This window comes from Leptinotarsa decemlineata, unplaced genomic scaffold (assembly GCF_025532065.1).
Source record: "Leptinotarsa decemlineata unplaced genomic scaffold, Ldec_3_MD MMD2_tig00026307_RagTag_RagTag, whole genome shotgun sequence".
NCBI lineage: Eukaryota > Metazoa > Arthropoda > Insecta > Coleoptera > Chrysomelidae > Leptinotarsa > Leptinotarsa decemlineata.
In genome coordinates this window covers 4,631,606-4,652,588 of record NW_027412681.1, presented here as the reverse complement: position 1 = coordinate 4,652,588, position 20,983 = coordinate 4,631,606, and the positions used below count along the sequence as shown (strand labels likewise).

The following is a 20,983-nucleotide window of genomic DNA, read 5'->3' as shown; positions in this document are numbered from 1 at the left end:
GGAAAGAGTTAGTGTACAGAGGCGGATTGCCTGGATATCTCAGGTATCTTCTGCACCAGCGGCTATGTAAATTCTTGTAGACCCAGCTCTATACCATATCTTTCAGGAAAAGAGTTAGTGTACAGAGGCGGGTTGCCTGAATATCTCCGGTATCTTCTGCACCAGCTGCTATGTAAATTATTGTAGACCCACCTCCATATCTTTCTGGAAAAGATTTAGTGTATAGAGGCGGGTTGCCTGGTTATCTCTGGTATCTTCTGCACCAGCGGCTATGTAAATTCTTCTAGGCCTACCTTTATACCATATCTTTCTGGGAAAGAGTTAGTGTACAGAGGCGGATTGCCTGGATATCTCAGGTATCTTGTGCACCAGCTGCTATGTAAATTCTTGTAGACCCAGCTCTATACCATATCTTTCAGGAAAAGAGTTATTGTACAGAGGCGGGTTGCCTGAATATCTCCGGTATCTTCTGCACCAGCTGCTATGTAAATTATTGTAGACCCACCTCTATACCATATCTTTCTGGAAAAGATTTAGTGTACAGAGGCGGGTTGCCTGGTTATCTCTGGTATCTTCTGCACCAGCGGCTATGTAAATTCTTCTAGGCCTACCTTTATACCATATCTTTCTGGGAAAGAGTTAGTGTACAGAGGCGGATTGCCTGGATATCTCAGGTATCTTGTGCACCAGCTGCTATGTAAATTCTTGTAGACCCAGCTCTATATCATATCTTTCAGGAAAAGAGTTAGTGTACAGAGGCGGGTTGCCTGAATATCTCCGGTATCTTCTGCACCAGCTGCTATGTAAATTATTGTAGGCCTACCTTTATACCATATCTTTCTGGGAAAGAGTTAGTGTACAGAGGCGGATTGCCTGGATATCTCAGGTATCTTCTGCACCAGCGGCCATGTAAATTCTTGTATTCTCATAGACCTACCTTTATACCATACCTTTCTGGGAAAAGGTTAGTGTACAGAGGCGGGTTGCCTGGATGTCTCTGGTATCTTCTGTAATAGCGCGGCTATGTAAATTCTTGTAGACCTACCTCTATATCATATCTTTCTGCAAAAGAGTTTTTGTACAGAGGCGGGTTGCCTGAATTTCTCCGGTATCTTCTGCACCAGCTGCTATATAAATTCTTGTAGACCTACCTGTATACCATATCTTTCAGCATTTAGTAGTTATTTTGTCGATTCAGTGGAATCATTAGTAAAAAATACTGCACCTGGTGGCATTGAAAATCGTTGTGTAAAAACTGAGAGTCTTTTCCTCTATCCAATAGATGAAACTGAACTCTTGGAAATAATTAAATTCGCATGTTCGAAAAATTCCAGTGGGGTTGATGAATTGCCAGGCAATGTTTTATTAAAGGCTGCTTCGAAAATAATGGAACCTCTGATTTATCTAATCAATTTATCTTTCTCTGAAGGTATTTTTCCTTCTCGTCTTAAGCAAGCAATGGTCGTCCCAGTCCATAAAAAAAGCGATAAGCATGTAATGTCGAACTAAAGAGGTATTGCTTTACTATCTCCATTTTCGAAAATATTTGAAAAATCATATCAAAACAGACTTGTGTCCTTTTTAAATAAATACAATATCGTATCTGACAACCAATATGGGTTTCAAGTAGGCTTGTCAACCCAGGATGCCATCCTTTCTCTACATAATCATGTATTATCAAACTTCGACAACGGTGAAAAATCACTTAGTGTTCTTTTCGACTTGACACGGGCGTTTGATACCATACATCATGGTCTTCTTCTTGATAAACTGTTTGACATGGGCGTCCGTGGTTCAAGTCTGAAATGGATTGAAACCTATTTAACTGGTCGTACACAGGTTGTTAAAGTTAGGCTTCAGACTGGGTCATTTGTCTCTGAATCTCGAAACGTTGTTACAGGTGTGCCCCAAGGTAGTGTTTTGGGGCCTACACTATCTATTTTATTTGTTAATGACCTTTCAAAAATTAATCATCCACAGTGCTCTATACAATTTGCTGATGACACATCTTTTACTGTCAGTGGTTCGGAATGTGAAACATTGTCAGTAAGAGCAAATGATGCTGTATCCAACATGCAAAATTATTGTTCTAAAAATGGCTTGATTCTAAATAATCTTAAAACCAACACCATTCTCTTTACAATTCAGGAAACTGATTGTAGTGTATTGGTTAGGTCTGAGATTAAAAGTATTGAACAGGTAAACTATAAAAAATCTTTAGGAGTTTTTATTGATTCCCAACTCAATTGGAATCATCATGTTGATTTCATACTAAAGAAATTAGCGACACACTGTTTCGTTATATGGAATCTGCGTAATTTTGTGTCTATTGAAATTCTTAAAAGTTACTATTATGCATATGTTTACTCTGCCCTCAATTACTGTATTATTTGTTTTGGCAACTGCAATAGAATCAGTGACTTATTAATTTTCCAGAAAAAGATTATTAGAACAATTTGTTTTAAAAAACCACTCGATTCCTGTAAACCACTTTTTGCAAAGTTGAATATATTAACTGTTACTTGCATGTATATTCTTAATTGCGTAATCTACGTTAAATCAAATTGCTCCAAGTTTCAGAACAGAGATGATACATGTCTTCTTTCGGGCTTCACTCTGAGAAAAAACTATAACATTTTAATTCCTAGTCATAAGTTAGCCAAGGTGACTAATGGACCTCATATCATGTCAATAAAACTGTACAACAAGCTCCCAATATCCATTAAAAAAATAACTAGTGTAAAGCTCTTTAAACAAAAAGTTCGGAAACTATTATGTGAAAAGGTATTTTATTCGCTTGATGAATTTTTTCAGTCTGATTTGGAATTTTAAATTTTAATTTTTGTATCCCTTTTATGGTCTAAATGTTCTATAGTATATCTTATAATTATGTTGTTTTATGATTGTGACCTCATTGTAATTGTACTGAGTAATGTGACTTTTTCCATGCCTTCCCTAGGTCTACGGAAATAAAGATTTTTTTATTTTGATTTTGATTTTGATTTTCTGTTAAAGAGTTAGTGTACAGAGGCGGGTTGTTTGGATATCTCTGGTATCAATAACTTCACTGCTCACTGCCATATATCATTTTGTAAGAAAATAAAAAAAATGAGAAACATTTTTTTTCACAGAATGACAATTGGTTATTTCCATTCATTATTCCACTATTCAAAAAAGGGATGAAATTCATTTGTTCATAACATTTTTTCAATTGCATAAAGAAATAATGATATGATTCAAAATTCTATTACTATTATTATTATCACTCAGTTTTCATTCGTAAATATCAATCTGAACAGGGTTGAACTTATGGTATTCTGATTACTTTTCGGTACAGGTCACAGAAACGTGAGAATCAAGGTTATATTTCTCATCATCTTGTCGATGATCATTATAATTAGATTCATCCGATAAGCAACGGAAACCATTAAATAACTATTAAGTTTCACGCCGAAATCCTGATACCGTTAATCTGAATCGCAGGAATTGAGCAGTTGGTCAATCGTTGTCTCAACCGTTAAACACACATACTCAAGGTCATTTTTACTACTTCAATCATTGGACCAAGGTCTTTTGGTGGCGAGAGTTCTTGATTTAGAATTTCACATTAATTTTTTCGGTCACCACTCTTTTACCTATAACAACACGGTTTTGAAACGTGACTAGCAGTGGCCAAGGTAATTATATTAATCAATTCAAATTTCAGGAAAGAGTCCTTGTTTAGTTTCTTCATATAAGCTTTCATAATTTTTGTCTGGAACATTGAATTTCTTACTCTATTGAATATTTGGATTTCAATTTAGTTCGATTCAAAAATCATCTTGTCAACGTGGAATATTGAAAATTATATGCCATTTTCTATTTAGGAGATGTTCAAAAGTATTTTTAAATTGAATACTTTTTTATTTTTCAATGTTCCGTGTTATTAGGTGGACCTCTTTTCCACCCAACATTTTCAAACAATACTATTATTACTAGTTTAGAAGTTCCATTTCATCACTGAATTTTCAATATGCCAGTAGTTTGAATTACATAAAATATATCCACCCTCCTCAAACTCAATCACAATTTCTAAACACCAAACCCACGATGTCCTACGTCACATACATTGAACCTAAACTTGACATTTCAACTTACCATTCCCAAACTCCTTGACATACAGTTATCAAATCCACAACTCCATAACAACGAACCTCACACTCACAACAATCTAATCCACCATATCCAAATATATAGAACCTTAACTCACAATTCTCAAATCTATTAAAACACAACAATGTCCGAAACCTCCAATCCCAATCCTAGAGTTTACAAACTTACAAACTCCAACGCTAAATCTCAAACTGAAACTCAAATAGATACAGCTTGAACTCCAGACAATCCAACTTATTTTGTCTCCACCACCTTCAACCCTGCGAACCTCCAAATCCAAACCCCACAAATCTCGAACTCACCCTTTAACGTACTACAATAAAATCCATATCCGAAATTTTTTTACGTACAATTCTCGAACAATCTCTAAAACAACGATCCTCAGACTCAAAATACTCTAACTCACAATTTCCAAAGTCAGTCTAACGAGCTATATTCTTCAAACCCCAATCCAACACCCAATTCACAAACTGAAAAATCCCAGCCGCACAAACTTTGAACTCATGGTATTCTCGCTCGATCTGTTTTACCAGGAGACTCAACTTTACTTTACAGCCAAGCTCTCTCTTTCTCTGTCGGTGGTAGTCCCGACCAAATGAAATTAATTCCAGAGTTTCATATATAGGAAGTAACTTGTGGCAAATTTTTCAAATGGAAGACGTTGCACAAGTACCTGATGGTTTTACTCCGGCTTTCTAAGCGGGATTAACGGGGTAATTATTTTTTTTTCGTCCGGTATCTGCCACACGTACCTACAAAGTCTTATGTTCATATAAGAGGCAAGGGTGACCTCCCAGTGACCTGTCCACCTTCCTGGAAAGAACAGGATGGACGATGACCTATGAGGGCTACTCCTCAGGAGGATGTATAATCGGTCACATGTGGCCTAAGTGCTGTGGGCCTATACCACCCACTCTACAGTTACAGATATATATATATATATATCCACAAAATCCTAATGAATATTCTCAAATTCATCAAACTGCAAATCATAATTTCCAATTCCATGATTTCTAAAACTTGGAAATCCCACACACATAAGCAAAACCCATGAAATCATTAGGTACTCTAATTTATTTCCAAAAAACATTTTCACATACAATTTTTTATCTTCCCAATCCCACAAACATTGAATCTACTATTGGCTAAGAAGAAATTCAATACCACTTTGGGAAAACATTCATTATGATAATGTTATTCACCTTACTAGTGGTCAAAGAACCACTACAAGCTCAACTTTCATTGTAATATCCCACAAGCAAACTCCCTTGTGATTTTTCTTCTATGTACCGCGCAGCTAAAGAGAAATTCTTTCTTTGCATCTGCAGCACCGATGCCGTGATGCCCATGATCCCCCTGGGTTTGAAGGAGACGAAGGAAATAGACCTACGGGATCCCTTCAAAGACTTCATTTTGGAACACTACAGCGAAGACGCTAACCAATACGAAGATGCCATTTCGGATTTCATGGACACAAGGCAAGCAATGCGTACCCCCTTGAGGGACGCTTCTGGCATAGCTCTGCTCTTCAGATATTATAACCAGCTGTACTTCGTGGAAAGGAGGTTTTTTCCACCAGACAGATCTTTGGGGATATATTTTGAATGGTTCGATTCATTAACAGGTGAGACAATACATTTTTTTAATGGTGAATTTTTGAAAAATTTATGATAAACCGTCATTCTTGAGACTCTGCAAATTGCAACAATTTAGAACCAGGGCTACTTGTGATCTAACATCATAAAGTGTTGAAAGATATTATCAATCATTCAGTTTTTGATTTCAACTCATTGTATGGATTCATCTCAGCAATATTTTCTGCTACTAATAATAATTACAATCTAGATCGGGCTAAATAGGCGTCTTATTGCTTCAAATAACTAGCAAATTTCAACCCAATCGGTGTGGAGATATTTATGATATTTCATAAACACTGTTTTTTAAACTTCGACGCCCCAGATTTCAGAAACGAAGCAACTCCGGACATATGTTCATAGAAACTATTTTTCTTGAAACGACCCAACGAATCACCCTCTGGAGTTTTGTACCGTAGTTACAAAACACCCTGTATATTAACCACCAAAATTCAGTAGAAACATTTCATTTCGTTTAATGAATACTTTATAGTTCACATTTTCAGTAATAAAATAATATAAACTAATATTTTAATGTTTTTTTAGGTGTGCCATCTTGTCAAAGGACTGTAGCTTTTGAAAAAGCATGTGTACTATTCAATATAGGAGCTGTATATACCCAGATCGGAGCCAAACAAGACAGATCCACCGCCAAGGGATTGGATGCCGCAGTCGACAATTTCCTCAGGGCAGCAGGTACTTTTAGGTACATCAATGAAAATTTTACGAATGCCCCTTCGATGGACTTGGGACCTGAAATGCTTGAAATGTTTGTTCAGTTGATGTTGGTAAGTTCTTACATGTGAATAATTGAAGAGTTCTTCAGTTGAAAAAGCCTGATGTGTTCAAAATCTCAGGATATTCAAAATATACCGAGTACTGAGTATTTCACAAATTTTCAAAGGCCAATTTCTTGCTTCTGTATATATTTGACTATATTATTTTCAGGTTTGGCTGTTGCTAAGTTATTTCATAATTTTCTTTCTGTGTTGATATTCTGTTTTCATCAAATGTACGAACAATCCAGTATGCCCACTCAATTTGTGAAATTTTCTTCCTTATATGAGGAATTGGGCAAATTTGGATATGCGGTTGGTTACCTCGTTCACAGGCAGATGGGGCGATGACAAATATGTTGTTTGTCGTTCACTTTTGCCTAGTTCAAGGAATGATACTCTGAAAGGAATTGGATTTTCGATTATGGGAAATCAGCGACTTCAGGTTGATGATAGACACCACTTTGCACTGATGAGTGGACAAACGGCTTGAAACCGGTGTCTATAAATGTGTTTCAATAATTGAAAATCGATTCCGATAGTTGTATCGCCAACAGCATATGCAGAAATAACTTCATTGAAGAATTCTGCACTGTCACCTGTCGGATATAATTCAACGCCCTTCGTGGAATTAGCCGGGGGAGTAGTTGTTTTATGTCCTTTTAGATAATTTGAACAATCTAGAGATTCTGAATCATAGTGTTTTGACTGGAGCTCTTTGGATATACTGGCTTTGGTTGGTTATAACCTTAATATCATCTCAATTTTTCACCTTTTTCTTTCTTCAACCTAGGCATCACTTCTACCGTATAACACAACTAATCTTTTTCCATAGTACGTCTTTCCGTTTTAATGATAGTGAGGTATACTTCATAAGAAATGATTTCAGGCTCAAGCGCGAGAGTGCCTCCTGGAAAAACTCCAACTGCAATCCAGAGAAAAAAGGTCTGTAGACATCTGCCTCGACCTATCACAAGAAGCGGCCCATTTGGCCGAATGTTACAACGACGTTCATCTTCTGATAGCTAACGATGCAGTCAGAGATTTCGTGCCGTACAGCTGGACGTCCTTGGTGCAAGTCAAGAGGGAGTACTACACAGGGCTAGCTCATAACCACGTCGCTGCTGGGATTTTGCATAAAGAAGCTTCCTGTATGTCGGATGCCACGAAAGATACACTGTTGTATATGCACTCCGAAGCCGGTTCTGCTCAATTGGACATCAGGATGCCCAAGGATTCCACAGAAAGGAGACTTCTAGGTGAGTTGAAGAACGAATAGTATTCCGTACGATTCTGATGCATCGCTAATGCTTCTTCGGTTCGAATATTTTATTTGATGTGAATAATCCACTCTCTCGACTAAGATCCATTTTCTTTTCATTTGAGAATGCCATTTTGGATTCAGTTTTTTCCAGAATCTCAATAGGAGGGTCATTTTTTTAAATTCAAAACAAGAACTTAAATATTGACGTTAGAGTTGGAATAAGTTCAATCTGAATGTTTATCATTTTTTTTCTCGAGGATTCCATTTCCTCTTATATTCACTTTGAGATATTTTAGCACAGCAAAACGAAGGTATTTGGGTATTTTCAGTATCGATGGTTTTGTGAAAAGCAGTGGTGGTATTTTTAAGGCCAAAAGGCAATCATTCGATTTTGCGTCCTTGAAATATTACTGGAAGAAAAACGACATCGACTCCATACAAAAGGTGTACGAGTATTTGCAAAATCATTTCGATTCAATACATCATAATTATCTTCAATTATAGAAAATATAATTTGGATCCTTTTTTCAGGAAGAGCACATTTTCGAGAAGCTTTGGTTCTGTTCGAAGAAGGCCAAAGATTGCATCGGATGTGCAGAGAACTAAGAGGAAAACATGCTTTGACAGCTGTCTTGAGGAATGCACATAAAGCAGCCCTACATGCGTACACAGCGACGGAGACAGAAGATGACTTCAGTGATCTGTTAGATCCACCTGATATTCAAGGTGAATAAATGATGCTTTTCAATTCCTTGAGTGAATTTTCATAATGATGAGATAACGTCCACTGAACATTGTCTTATTTCAGCTGCAACGAAGTTTCAACTCTCTCTCACCGCCCCAGATTTTGCACAGTATCGGGTTAGCGATTTGTTCAAGAGTTTGGGGCCTATAGCCATATTTTCGGCCAAGAGGCATTGGACCGCTCCGAGACTAGTCCAGCTGCACCGTGGAAGGGCTTCTGAAGGATTTGGATTTTCTCTCAGAGGAGACGCACCAGTCATAGTAGCAATTGTTGACCAAAACTCACTAGCAGAGGTAAAAAATATACACTCATACCTAATGTGTCTAATAATGTTCACCAAAGAGACCTAAAATGTCTGCTACGATAACCAAATGTATCGTACTGTATGTATGTACTACAGACTAAACTGATAGGCCCACATTGAACTTCCAAAACGAGCTCACCAAAGAGTTCATTGAGAAAAATGAATGTTTTCGCATATTAACTGATATAATATTTCTGTTTCAGTCTGGTGGTATCAAAGAAGGCGACTTTATAGTAGCAGTAGCGGATAAAGACGTTAAATGGTCTTCTCATGATGAGGTAGTAACTTTGATAAAGAATGCAGGAGAATGTGTGAGTTTGAAATTGGTTACACCCATGGACAGAAATTATTTGAAGGTGAGTTGATCCGGGCAATATTTCCAACTTTGATATTCCGTTCATAGCCTCAAAAACTTGCTGATCCACATTTTCACCAGAGTGGAACAAAAGTTTAGACTCCCCTTTTGTTGTGGGAAGTACCACCATGGAATGTACGATTTGAGATGCAAACTCCTATGGAAATGCAATATTTTTTAGATCTTCACGTCTAGTTAATACAGCTCCTCTCGAGTTCCCTTTACTACTCCAAACGGGTAGAGTAAGATCGGCATATTTATTGCAGCAACTTTGTTCTTCTCCGATAGTTTTGTTAGTCAGATATGTCGGAGTTTGTGTTGGTACTTGCTGCGGAGAGAGTTCTCCACAGCAGTTGCGTTGTTCCACCCCAAGGTATGTGTTTCCCCAGCATCCAGATGGTACAGGATACTTCCGCTTTCGAGCTGCACAATCTCTCCTGCATCATTTTTCCGCAGAGACAGTTCTCACCACTGAGGTTATCTCTTGGTAGTGCAGTTGTTCCACATAAAGGTAACTATACGTCTCCCAGGCATCCAGGTGGTGCAAGATGATTCAATCTACGAGCTGCATATCCTTTCCGTAGTCCCCGCATCATTCTTTTTTTAGATGGACTGTTGCACATGCGTCTTTTGGGTTCTTAATAATACTGATATTATTATCAATTTCATTATTTATATTGATATTATTCATTACAAATTTTCATATTTCAGCCGACTAAACCTACTAATAACAACAAGGGATCTGTTTCAACCCATAGCAGTAGCTCAGGTGTTTCAAGTGGAATGTCTAGTCCATCTGGATCCATGGCTCAACATAACAACAATAAAAAGTTGAACTGGAATCCCTTCAAGAAAAACACTTCATCTCGAGATGGAAAAGACTTTTTCGAAAACGTGATACTGCGATAAAAAAAAAGTTGGCATTCTACCAGAGCCCTACTGAGTGTTATTATATTCACTAGTACCATTTTTTTAGGTGTTCGAACATAGATAAAGTATTGAAAATGTATATTTATCCACACTTTCTTTATCTATTGCGAAAAAAGAAGCCGTAAAAATGTGATGCTAGAGATTTCGTGATCAGTGCACTTGAAGGTTTCTAGAACTTTTCATTGACAGACGTTTATGTCACTGACTTCAGTAAACAATCCCAAAATTGTCTTCACAAATTTTGGTGCTTTGTAAAAAATCCATTTTCCACTCTGTACATGAAATGTAGGATATTTTCCAGTTAATTCATTTTAAGTTAGTGAAACTTTGAAATCGATATTAATACTAGGCAGGACTTCAATAGCTTGAGTCAAAGTACTGAGATGATATTTATATTCATGTGTATAATATTTCATAGATATATTTTTCGAATGAGTTGATCTGTTATTATTCTTCTTCAATTTCGTCAGTCGTTGAAGAAAGACAGTCGAATGGATGTACCTTATGTTAACAGATATGAATCAGTCACGATATATTTTTGTTGTTATATTTATATTCTGAAATGAGAAATTATATTTTAGTCAATAACCATCTTGAGTTTCATTTGTCCTATCACTTTCATAAAAGGCCCCCCTTTTGAGGAGCTTTGTGGTAACCTACAACACGTGTCATTTTACAGGTCTGATCATTCTATTTATGAATTCATTTTGTCAATTATGTTAGTTATGAGTTTTTTTAGTTTATATTCTACATTTTCAATGATTCATTGTTCGAGGTATCCTTTGGATAATAATTGAGTATTGAATATAATATAATGTGTTAGGAATCACACGTTAAAAGGTAAGACCTCGTTAGTCCTTAGCTCGCACAAGTTTCTCAACTATGGGGGAGACAGCTGATTAACGGAATAACGGATTTCAAACAGAACAGAAACAGTGTAGTATTTATGGATGCCTCAGAAAAAATATTTTGAAATCCCTACAACTTTCTCAAAACTATCTCAGTGGTAGGACCAAAGTTGAAATCGGTAAAACCCAAAATTCAACATCAATTCTATATATTGGTGTGCCTCAAGGTTCTGTAATGGGTGCAATATTGTTCCTTGTATACAGAAACAATATTTGCCGCATTGATAATTTTCAAGGTCACATTTCATGTCATGCCGATGATTTTCAAAGGCAACCACTGGAATGAAACTATTCACACAGCTGGGCAACATTTGAGGCAACTCAAATCATGGCTAAATAACAACAAATTGAGTATGAATATTTTTCTGATTATGGCCCAAAATTTTTCAACCTTCTTTCTGAAAACTATAAATGGTATAAGAAAATTCAAAACTGTCTTGAAAAATAATATGCAAAGAAACCAAATCCGTTTTTAAAATGAATACTGTTTCACCTTTGCTATCATTCGCCGATCACTATATTTCATTTTGAAGTTTTCCTAGCTCTCCTACCAACAACTCACTAAAACGACTAGGATAGCCTTCCAATTTCACTCATTGTATTTATTAGGCATATTCATTATATGTATTTGAGATGTAAATGATTTATAATCATGCTGAACAGACAGGAAAGCAAGCAATACAGGTATATTTCATACATTAGCGAGATAACTCTGTAGTCATATATAATTGCAAGTCTGCATTGAATGGATGTGCGTGTGCGACTAACTAGCCTTTGGCCAGTATTACGAGAGGAGTTCTTACCACTACATATTTCAATTAATCAGACGTCAAGCACGTACGTTACCATAGAAAAGTATGATTCCAAAGATGAATTCGCTCCATCGTTACTTCAGCTAGCTTTGGATCTCCGAGTGTCATCACATTTGAGACAAGATCCGTACGATCTCCAGTGTCGAGGCATACTTGTTTGAACGATCATGTGGTATCTGTGGTCTATAATTTCCATCATACAAGGCCACCAATTCACACAAGATTATTTATATAACACATCAGACATGACCCATAATTTAAACACTCCAGAATTTTCCGAAACTGAACTTTTACCTTTGCTACCTCTGTTATTCTCATTGTGCATGTCTGAGTTGTTGTTGGTTTTGAAAGCAACATTTACACCTTCCTCGTGCAAAAAATTTGAAATATTTGTAGTAGGTTAGCCTAAGTAGGTTAAGGTTCTATAACTTTCATCCTAAACTCTTCGAAACGGATGAACTTGGCTTGGCTGTATAACTTTTTAAATAATAGAGAATGTTAGGAATCACACGTTGAAAGGTAAGACCTTGTTAGTCCTCAGCTTGCACGAGTTTCTCAACTTCTGAGAGTTGTCGTTCGTATGGACGCGATAGCTGATTAACGGAAAAACAGATTTTATACGACCTATCGTAATCATTGTTGACACAACAAGGGTGTAAATATTGCTTTGAAAATCAATAACGAAGATGAAAGTTCAGTTTCAGAAAAATCGGGAGTGTATAAATTATCATGTGGGTCATGTCCGATGTTTTATAGAGGTCAAACTGGAAGAACGTTTGAAGCCCACATAAAGGAATTCAGAAATAGTTTCCAGAATGAAACAAGCATTCCACATATAATATATTAATAATAATTTATTCTCCTCTTGTTTTACATTTTTGTACATACATGTGACACGGTGCAGAAGATAAGCAGGGAAGGGGAATAAATGGTCAAACCTACAGAAGATCAAGTCTGCGCGTAGAGAATCGCCACCCATTTATTCAGACGCCTGAAACACAACAACAGCCTTAGACCTTCCATCACTTTCACAACGGAGAAGGAAGTCCACAACAAATTCCTTAGACCTATTGGTAAAGAGGACCGACACTAAGTGGGAAACATCTGAATACTGAAAACCCACTCACACGGGACAATATCTGAACCACGACTTCAATCACAATCAATCGACTAGAAGAGGAATCATCAAGAATCTATCAGATCGTGCTTTCGGGCTCTGTAATACTAAGAAAGGTCTCGAGAAGGAACTAGACATCATCAAAAATGATCTTCAACGGAATGACTACTCCAAAGCGATGGTGGAACAGACTTTGGCTAAAAGACAGCAGGAGCTTCACAAGCAAGGAAGCCGTCACAACCAGTGATTGCACTTCCCTACATCAGAGGATTATCAGAAAGGATAAGAAGAAGTGGATGCAAGTACAACATCAGAACCTGCTTCAGATTCGGAAACACTATTCATAGCAGCCTCACCAGGCCACCACAGCGAAGGGAAACCAGCAAATCAGGAATAGCAGAGCATATTTGGACCCATCAACATAACATCGAGTGGTCCCAAGCTGAGATCATACACAGGGAGGAACATTGATTTAGGATGAAATTCAAAGAAGTCGCATACATGTTGTTCAGCAATGTATTCAGACAAGCTAGCGTAGAGATATGCAACAAATGGAAACCCATAATCAAGCTGAAAATGGCCAACTCCTGCCAAACGGTCATCTCCCACTGAACCGGTGAAGCAGAAAAGGAAAGCGGAAATAAATGATAGTACTCGAATGACCCATAAATAGTCATTTCTCGGAGGAATTAGTCCAGTCATCACCCCAAGACGATTGTGGATATTAACAATTGAAACGTTGTGAAGTCACTTGGCTTGGAACCTCTCAACTTTTCATTTTTTGATTTTCATTTTTTTTTAATTTTTTTTTTGATCAATTGTTCTATGTCAGACAATGGAAGTCCGAACTAATTGAATTCAAGTTTGAAGTAATTTCATTTCACGCTTGAGAAAGTTATTGTATAGCAAAACACGTGTCGCACTTTTTGTAAAACCTTTTATAGTGAAAATCATACAATAAGCTATATGAATGAGTTTTATTATGGAGTTTCATCAAATATCGGCCAGTTCTATTCAATTAATTACATAAGAAACAACAAGAAGTTTTGCCCGTCGCGAAGATTCGTCTTCAAAAAATTGCTGCTAGACGTGCCGCAAATTTTTTTTGTTAGGATGATGACGATGATGCTGTATGGTTGGATGAAAAAGATATTGACACAACGAATGTTTCTGACATTGGCAACCCAAAAAAAAATGAAGTGCCTGTCATACCAGTTATGAATAATTCGAAGAAGTGGGTTCAAAGTCCATGAACTCAAGATGATTACGATTGCTCTTCAATTATTATGATTAATCGTTTTTCATTTTGTTAATTTCTTGAAATGTTCGATTTGATGTTAATTTTATCAAAAAATTGAAATAAAACAAATTTCTGAACTCAATTGTTCAATAATCATTTCTAGATGTAAAATATGACGTCACACTAAAGAGAGTGTCTCAAAATGTGACCAGCTGTGACAAGAACGGGGGTTGAGACTCATGAAATTCGTGTGACGTAATTTATAAATAACCCCTTAGATTTCCCATATGAGTCCATATGAGTTCACAATTTCTGTTATCAATCCCTCGATATTCCTACAGCTTCAGCCCCTCCTAGGCCTCCACCACTGGCCGAGCGTCTTCTGACGTCACAGTGCGGCGCTTGCCCGTTACCGCCGATCCGAAGATCGATTTTATCATCGCTTGCACTGTGTGTGTGACTTATGTCAAGCATGCAGTCTAACCATTTCAATTACCGTATCTATTTATGTGCGAGTGTGGTGTCGTAGTAGTGAAATCGAAAAACTATTCGCGGTGGAAAGTTCGTTACGCGTTATCGCTTTTCGAAAAAAGCACTCTCAGTTTCGAGTGGGGAAAAATGCGTGTCTACGGTTGAGAAGGTAGAGTGCGCCAAATTGATTGTTTTCTAAAGGGAAAAGGAATGATAGGTACACGACAAATGGGTGCTTATGTGATACATTCCTCGACCCGTTATTAAATTCTTTGAGAAACTGAGTGCATAGAGAATGGACATGTCCAAAAGCATGCTTCACGGTGTTACTCTAATGGAGGCGAATTCTGCTCCTTCCGCATTTTAGTGATACAGGGATTGTTCATCTACTCATTTTCTTGGGTCATCCCTAGCAAGCCACTTCACTGCTTAGTTAATCCTCCAAGATCAATGAAAATCTTTTCTGTGAAGCTAAAACATTCATCAACATAGTTTAAATGAAATAATTCAATTAACTTGTTCAAGAAATCTAGAGGTAGTGAATTAATTTACTCGTTTGCTCAAGAGGTAGTTCAATCAGTTCCAACTCGAACTTGATACGTTTATAACAAAAATGCAAGATCCAATAATGTTTCTATATTTTACTTCCTGTTCTATGGATAAATATGGATATGAATTTTAATCTTATGGTGGTGCTTCTTGGATCTTTGGAACTTTGATGAAATATTGGTTGTATATCAACTCATTTTCTTGGTCTCCCCTAGCAACTCTTCCCTAGCAAGTATAGCAACTATGAAAAATGCCCCTCCAGAAATTTTTCTTCTAGTCCTTCCAATTCAACCTGAAACCACACGAATTTTCATTCATATGAGCTGAGCTGATGAATAATTTGAAGAACGAGTATGTTTTTTATTTGTAACATACCGGGTGATTCTCTAAGGTGACTCACCCCTATAACTTTTTTATTATTGGAGATGATAAAACAAAATTTGGGGGTTGTGTGTTATAGTTCAATTTACATTTTTTGACATATTCACTTGCTTTGCCGTACTTCCGGTTTGACCGGAAATGACCCCAACTTTCGAATTTTAAAAGGGACATCCCATATATTTTTACTTATTTCGATCGAGATTGACATTCTCAATCCAACAATACTTCACTTGTCAATATTTGACAAATAAAACCAGTTTTATTCCAATTTCTTTTATCTAGAATGCCATTGATCGTGTAAATCGCTTCATTCTTGATAAAGTAACATGGGAAAACTACGACTTTGAGGCTTATGACTTCACAGTCGTTTAAAGAATCAATTTACAGTCGCAAATATGAATTTTTCCAGTTAATTTGATTTTTTCAAATGCAAAGGGGGTGGCTCGTAGGTTTTTTGTGAAAGATCATTTTCTGACGAATAATTTAATGCCACATACTTTCACTTTATTTCCTCTATTTTTCTGAATAATTGCAAGAAACGATACTTATGCACCAAGTCCTGTTATTCTAGTTATCCGTGACAAACAATTGAAGCTGTTGCTAGGACTACCTAAACAAATAGGCTAATGAATATGCAGTCACTTTTTAAACTTTATTTGTTGTGTAGTTTATATTTAAATATGGCAAATTATACTAGAAACGAAAAAATGACATGTTGCTAATTTACGGAGAAACAAAAAAGAATGTAACTGATGCAATTCGAATTTATGCTCAGAGGTGCCCTAATCGTCGCTACCCACTCAGCGTTATTTTCCAAAACTGGAAAGCAAAATGCGAAATGAACCAGAAGAAAATGCCAATGACTTCATCGTCAGTGAAGAAAAAGAAGTAGACGTGTTGGCCTATGTTGATCATTCAAGTACCAACTACACCAACATCTTTACCTCAATGATCACAACCGAAGATTGACTTATTGCAACTAGTTTTTGACTTAATATAGAGAAGATGTACGTTTTCCATTTAAAATTATTTATTCAGATGGAACCCGATTCACCAACTTGGTTATGTTCAATAGGAATAATAAAAAGTTCAGGTCTCAAACAAATTTATATCTGATACAAGAAAAAAAGTTTCAAAAGAGATTTAGTTTCAATTGCTGGATGGGTATTATCGGAGGAAAACTTTGGGGGCCAATAATTTTCGACGTACAACTGACTGCGGAAAGATATCTACAGTCCCTTACAAATCGAATTAATGATTTCATTGAATATTTGCCACTGGTTTACTAAGTTAATCTCTATTTTCAACAAGATGGAGCGTAACCACATAATTCTCAAGTCGTAAGAGAACATCTGAATGACACCTTACCAGAAAAGTGAATTGGTACTTATGGATCTATTCAGTGGCCTGCGAAGTACATTCTTGAGTTGTCATGTTTTAACATAAATGTATTATTTCATTTTTTTCATATTCTAGATAACCAGATCTTACTCCGCTAGATTTTTTCTCTGGAAAACAATTAAAAATCAGGTTCACAATACAACATCAGCTACTTGTGAAGAACTAGAACTAGAGCATAAAGTAAGAGTGGCAATCCAGAATACCACTGAGGAACAGCTAATGAATGTGATGCGCGCAACAATTGAAAAAGTTGAACTTTGCCGTGATCAAGGAGGCCATTTGGAAAATTCATAACCTTAATGGACTAATTTGTGACTTTCTTGCAATTATTCAGAAAAATAAAGAAAATGAAGTGAAAATGTGTGGCATCAAATTATTCGTAAGAAAATGATCTTTCACAAAAAGTCGACGAGCCACCCCCTTTCCATTTGAAGAAATCAAGTTAACTGGAAAAATTCATATTTGCGACTGTAAAATAATTCTCAAAACGACTGTGACGTCTTAAGCCTCAAAGTCGTTGTTTTTCCATGTTACTTGATCAAGAATGAAGCGATTTACACGATTCATGGCATTTCAGATCAAAAAATAAAAATTTGAATAACAATTATTTTATTTGTGAAATATTGACAAGTGAAGTATTGGTGGATTTAGAATGTCATTCTCGATCGAAATAGGTAAAAATATATATGATGTTTAATTTGAAATTCAAAAGTTGGGGTCACTTCATGTCAAACCGGAAGTACGGCAAAGCAAGTGAATATGTCAAAAAATGTAAATTGAACTATAATACACAACCCCCAAATTCCGTTTTTCTATTTCCAATAATAAAAAAGTTATAGGGGTGAGCCACCTTAGGGAATCACCCGGTTTAGGGTCCTCCAGCAGAAACTTCCGAACTTTGACGATAGATAACGGCCATCTTGTCAGATCAGTTGTCATTTATTCAGTCTGCTTTGCCAAATCACCATGGACGGATACAGCATTCAACAACACCCAGAGGACTATTCTCAATGTGGTGGATGGTCCACTGGTTTAGTAAACGATTAACCAACACTCGTACGTCAACAAAACGCAAGATCTGCCGAAAAAAATCGCTGATGTCTGTGAGAATGTGCAGGAGAATCCGAGGCAATCGACTTTGGCCAGGTCATTACTGTCAACGACAAGCAATGATCACCAACTTCTTCTGGCCTGAATTGGATGGTCTGAACACCAATGACATGTGGTATCAAAAGAACGGCGCTACGTCCCACACAGCTCAAGCCAGATTGGATATTCTGCACGAGCGATTTGAGAGCATGATCTTCTCTCGTGGAGGTGATGTGAACTGGCCACCGAGATCGTGCGATTTGACTCCGTTAGACTTTTCTTGTGGGATTTTCTCGAGTCATAGGTGTATGTGAATGAGCCACATACCACAGTGGTCCTCAAAGTTAACATAACCCATGTCAAATTCAGTCTGATTTATGCGTCAGAGTTATGGAAAATTGGATGTTTTAGATGCGCTCCACCCAGAGAAGCAGTTGCGGAAATTTGAACGATGTTGTATTTTACACATGATGGAATCAATAGGTCTTTTAATCGAATGAAAAATTTCGATGATATCTCAGACACACTCCGTTTTATTTGAATTCAAAGATATCTGTTTTTGAAAAATCTGTTTTTCCGTTAATCAGCTGTCGCCCTCACACGAACGACAACTCTCAGAAGTTGAAAAACTTTTGCGAGCTAAGAACTAACGAGGTCTTACCTTTTAACGTGTAATTCTTAACACGGTTGCAGAATCATCCCAGCTTCAACCAGATAAATTCTCTCGAGAAAAATATATGATCGAGGCAGGAATCGAACCCACGACCTTCCGATCGTGAGTCGGGCACACTACCACCGCGGCCAATTCCACAATTTGTATTCAGTGTAGGTAGCTGGATTTATGGACGAATTGTAATTGAATATAATACAATTTTTGCACAGTATACAGACAAAGTAATACTTCAATAATAAAAAACTGAAGCCATTGTTCAACTAGTTATCCATTTACATTTCTACAAGATGAATCTGAGCAAGTTTTTGATTGAACTGAGAATAACAAGAACTTTGGACCATAAAAGACAAAATTCTACAGGTGCATTTGATTTTTTTATCATCAGAGCAACAAAAGTATTTCCTGGACGGTGTAATAGATGTAGCTTTTGTATTCATCAGAATTATTAAATTTGAATTGTTTCGTTCAAATCAATTGAATAAAAATTTTTAAAACATGTGGTGTGTATAAAATAAAGGGAAAAGAGTATAAAATTGAAAAATCGACATTTTTTTTTTCCGAATTACTTCTAGAAATTCTCAAAAGTTACCAGATTTTTTTAAATTTCTTCAAAAAACGTCAAAATTGACAGTTTCAGACAACTGACGTGACAGTCATTTTGAAGCAGAAGTTAACTGCGAACTTTAATGATGTCACTGTAAACAGCCCTCCTTAGTGGTACAAACAGATGTTCCATTCTCTATGATTATGAATTTTTGCTTCAACAAATACATTTCATATAAGAAAATATTGAATTCAATTATGGAATCTTCAATGGTGCACTCTAACATCAAAATTTATTTTTAGCGGTGATGAAAGATATTTCCTAATTAGTGCGATGATTTAACTACAGAGTGAGGCGGAAGGAATTGAAGGAAGTTTTCAGGATGGGCAACTCCTGTAGCAGCGGTCAGGCTCACAAGGACAAGGACAATATGTCGCAGAGATCGGAAGAGTGAGTAATTCATTATGTACATATCGTATTCGAATAAAAATTATTGTGAGATTTCAACGTGACAGTTTACAAAACCGCGTGCACTTGTTTAGCTAGAATCGACAGTTCACTAGAATCGACAATCCAAACTGTCGATAAGCCGTAATCGGTCAGTAATAATCGACAGTTCAAAGTATCGACAGTTGAAGGTCAATTATAATCGACAGTTCAACCTGTCGGTTAGTTCAATCTGTCAGTTATCTATGTTCGAGGAACATAATCTTTCGAACTTTCGATTAACTACAGTGTGGTTCAACTTTACTCTTGAACGAACTTTATATTTTTCGGCCTATCCTGTATGGTGTTTGTCATAAAGCCATTTCAGGTACACTTGGTATAGTTTTGAAACATGCACCAACTTTTGTCGAGAATAAAATTTTCTGAGAAATCGATAATAAAAAAGTTTCCCATTTGTTGCACACTTAGTGGACCACACTGTATAATCGACCGACAGGTCAAATAGTCGATTCCCCCTAACCCTCAGTTAACACTGCCGATTAGCCGCAAACTACTGTTTAGACTGTCGATGTCGATTATCGACAGTTTGAACTGTCAATATACGGAAGTTCAATAATAATCGACATATCAAACTTTCAAATTCCCATAATCGTCAGAACATACTGTCGGTTCCAACTGTCAATTGATCATAACCGACAGTTCAAACTATCGATCATCTTCAATCGACATATCAAACTATCGAATGGCCACAATCGACAATATATACTGTCGGTTATCTATAGTCGATCATTCAAACTTGAAAATAATTGTTGAAATTATCGTGCAACTATTATCGACAGTCTGAACAGTCAATTAGCCGTAACCGGTAGTTCGAACTGTCCATCAGCCGTAACCGACAGTCGAAAATGTCGATTATTAATAATAATCGATCACTCAAACTGTCGAGTAGTCATAATCGACAGTATAACCTATCGATCAGTCATACTCAATAGTTAAAAGTTTCACTTATCAATAATCGACGTACAGCAACTTTCAGAGTATCGATCAACTATACTCGACAGATGAAACAGTCGATTAGCCATAACCGACAGTTTTGACTGTTTAACAATGATCGGCAGTTTGAAGTGTGGACAATTGAAACTATTGATCAGTTATAATCGACAAATCAAGCTGTCGATTGGCTCATAATGC

At 36.7% G+C, this 20,983-nt stretch overlaps 2 protein-coding genes across 13 annotated transcripts in view; both read left to right on the top strand.

Annotated features, from left to right (window-relative positions):
• The window catches only part of Rhp (GTP-Rho-binding protein rhophilin), a 144,993-nt gene extending 134,242 nt beyond the window's left edge, over positions 1 to 10,751 (top strand). For all 11 annotated transcript variants that reach the window (XM_074180824.1, XM_074180832.1, XM_074180823.1 and 8 more), the window contains 7 exons: positions 5,481 to 5,776; positions 6,333 to 6,574; positions 7,452 to 7,821; positions 8,358 to 8,552; positions 8,635 to 8,864; positions 9,079 to 9,231; positions 9,942 to 10,751. In XM_074180824.1, the coding sequence (XP_074036925.1) occupies positions 5,481 to 5,776; positions 6,333 to 6,574; positions 7,452 to 7,821; positions 8,358 to 8,552; positions 8,635 to 8,864; positions 9,079 to 9,231; positions 9,942 to 10,139 (1,684 nt within the window). In that variant the 3' untranslated portion in view covers positions 10,140 to 10,751. The remainder of the gene's footprint in view (positions 1 to 5,480; positions 5,777 to 6,332; positions 6,575 to 7,451; positions 7,822 to 8,357; positions 8,553 to 8,634; positions 8,865 to 9,078; positions 9,232 to 9,941) is intronic.
• A 3,941-nt stretch (positions 10,752 to 14,692) lies between these two features.
• Positions 14,693 to 20,983, top strand: part of LOC111512330 (NACHT and WD repeat domain-containing protein 2) — an 87,367-nt gene continuing 81,076 nt past the window's right edge. Inside the window, exons 1-2 of one of the 2 annotated variants that reach the window (XM_074180821.1) lie at positions 14,693 to 14,877; positions 19,694 to 19,795. In XM_074180821.1, the coding sequence (XP_074036922.1) occupies positions 19,728 to 19,795 (68 nt within the window). In that variant the 5' untranslated portion in view covers positions 14,693 to 14,877; positions 19,694 to 19,727. Of the gene's footprint in view, positions 14,878 to 19,647; positions 19,796 to 20,983 lie in introns of both variants that reach the window. The other variant, XM_074180820.1, reaches the window with a different exon arrangement.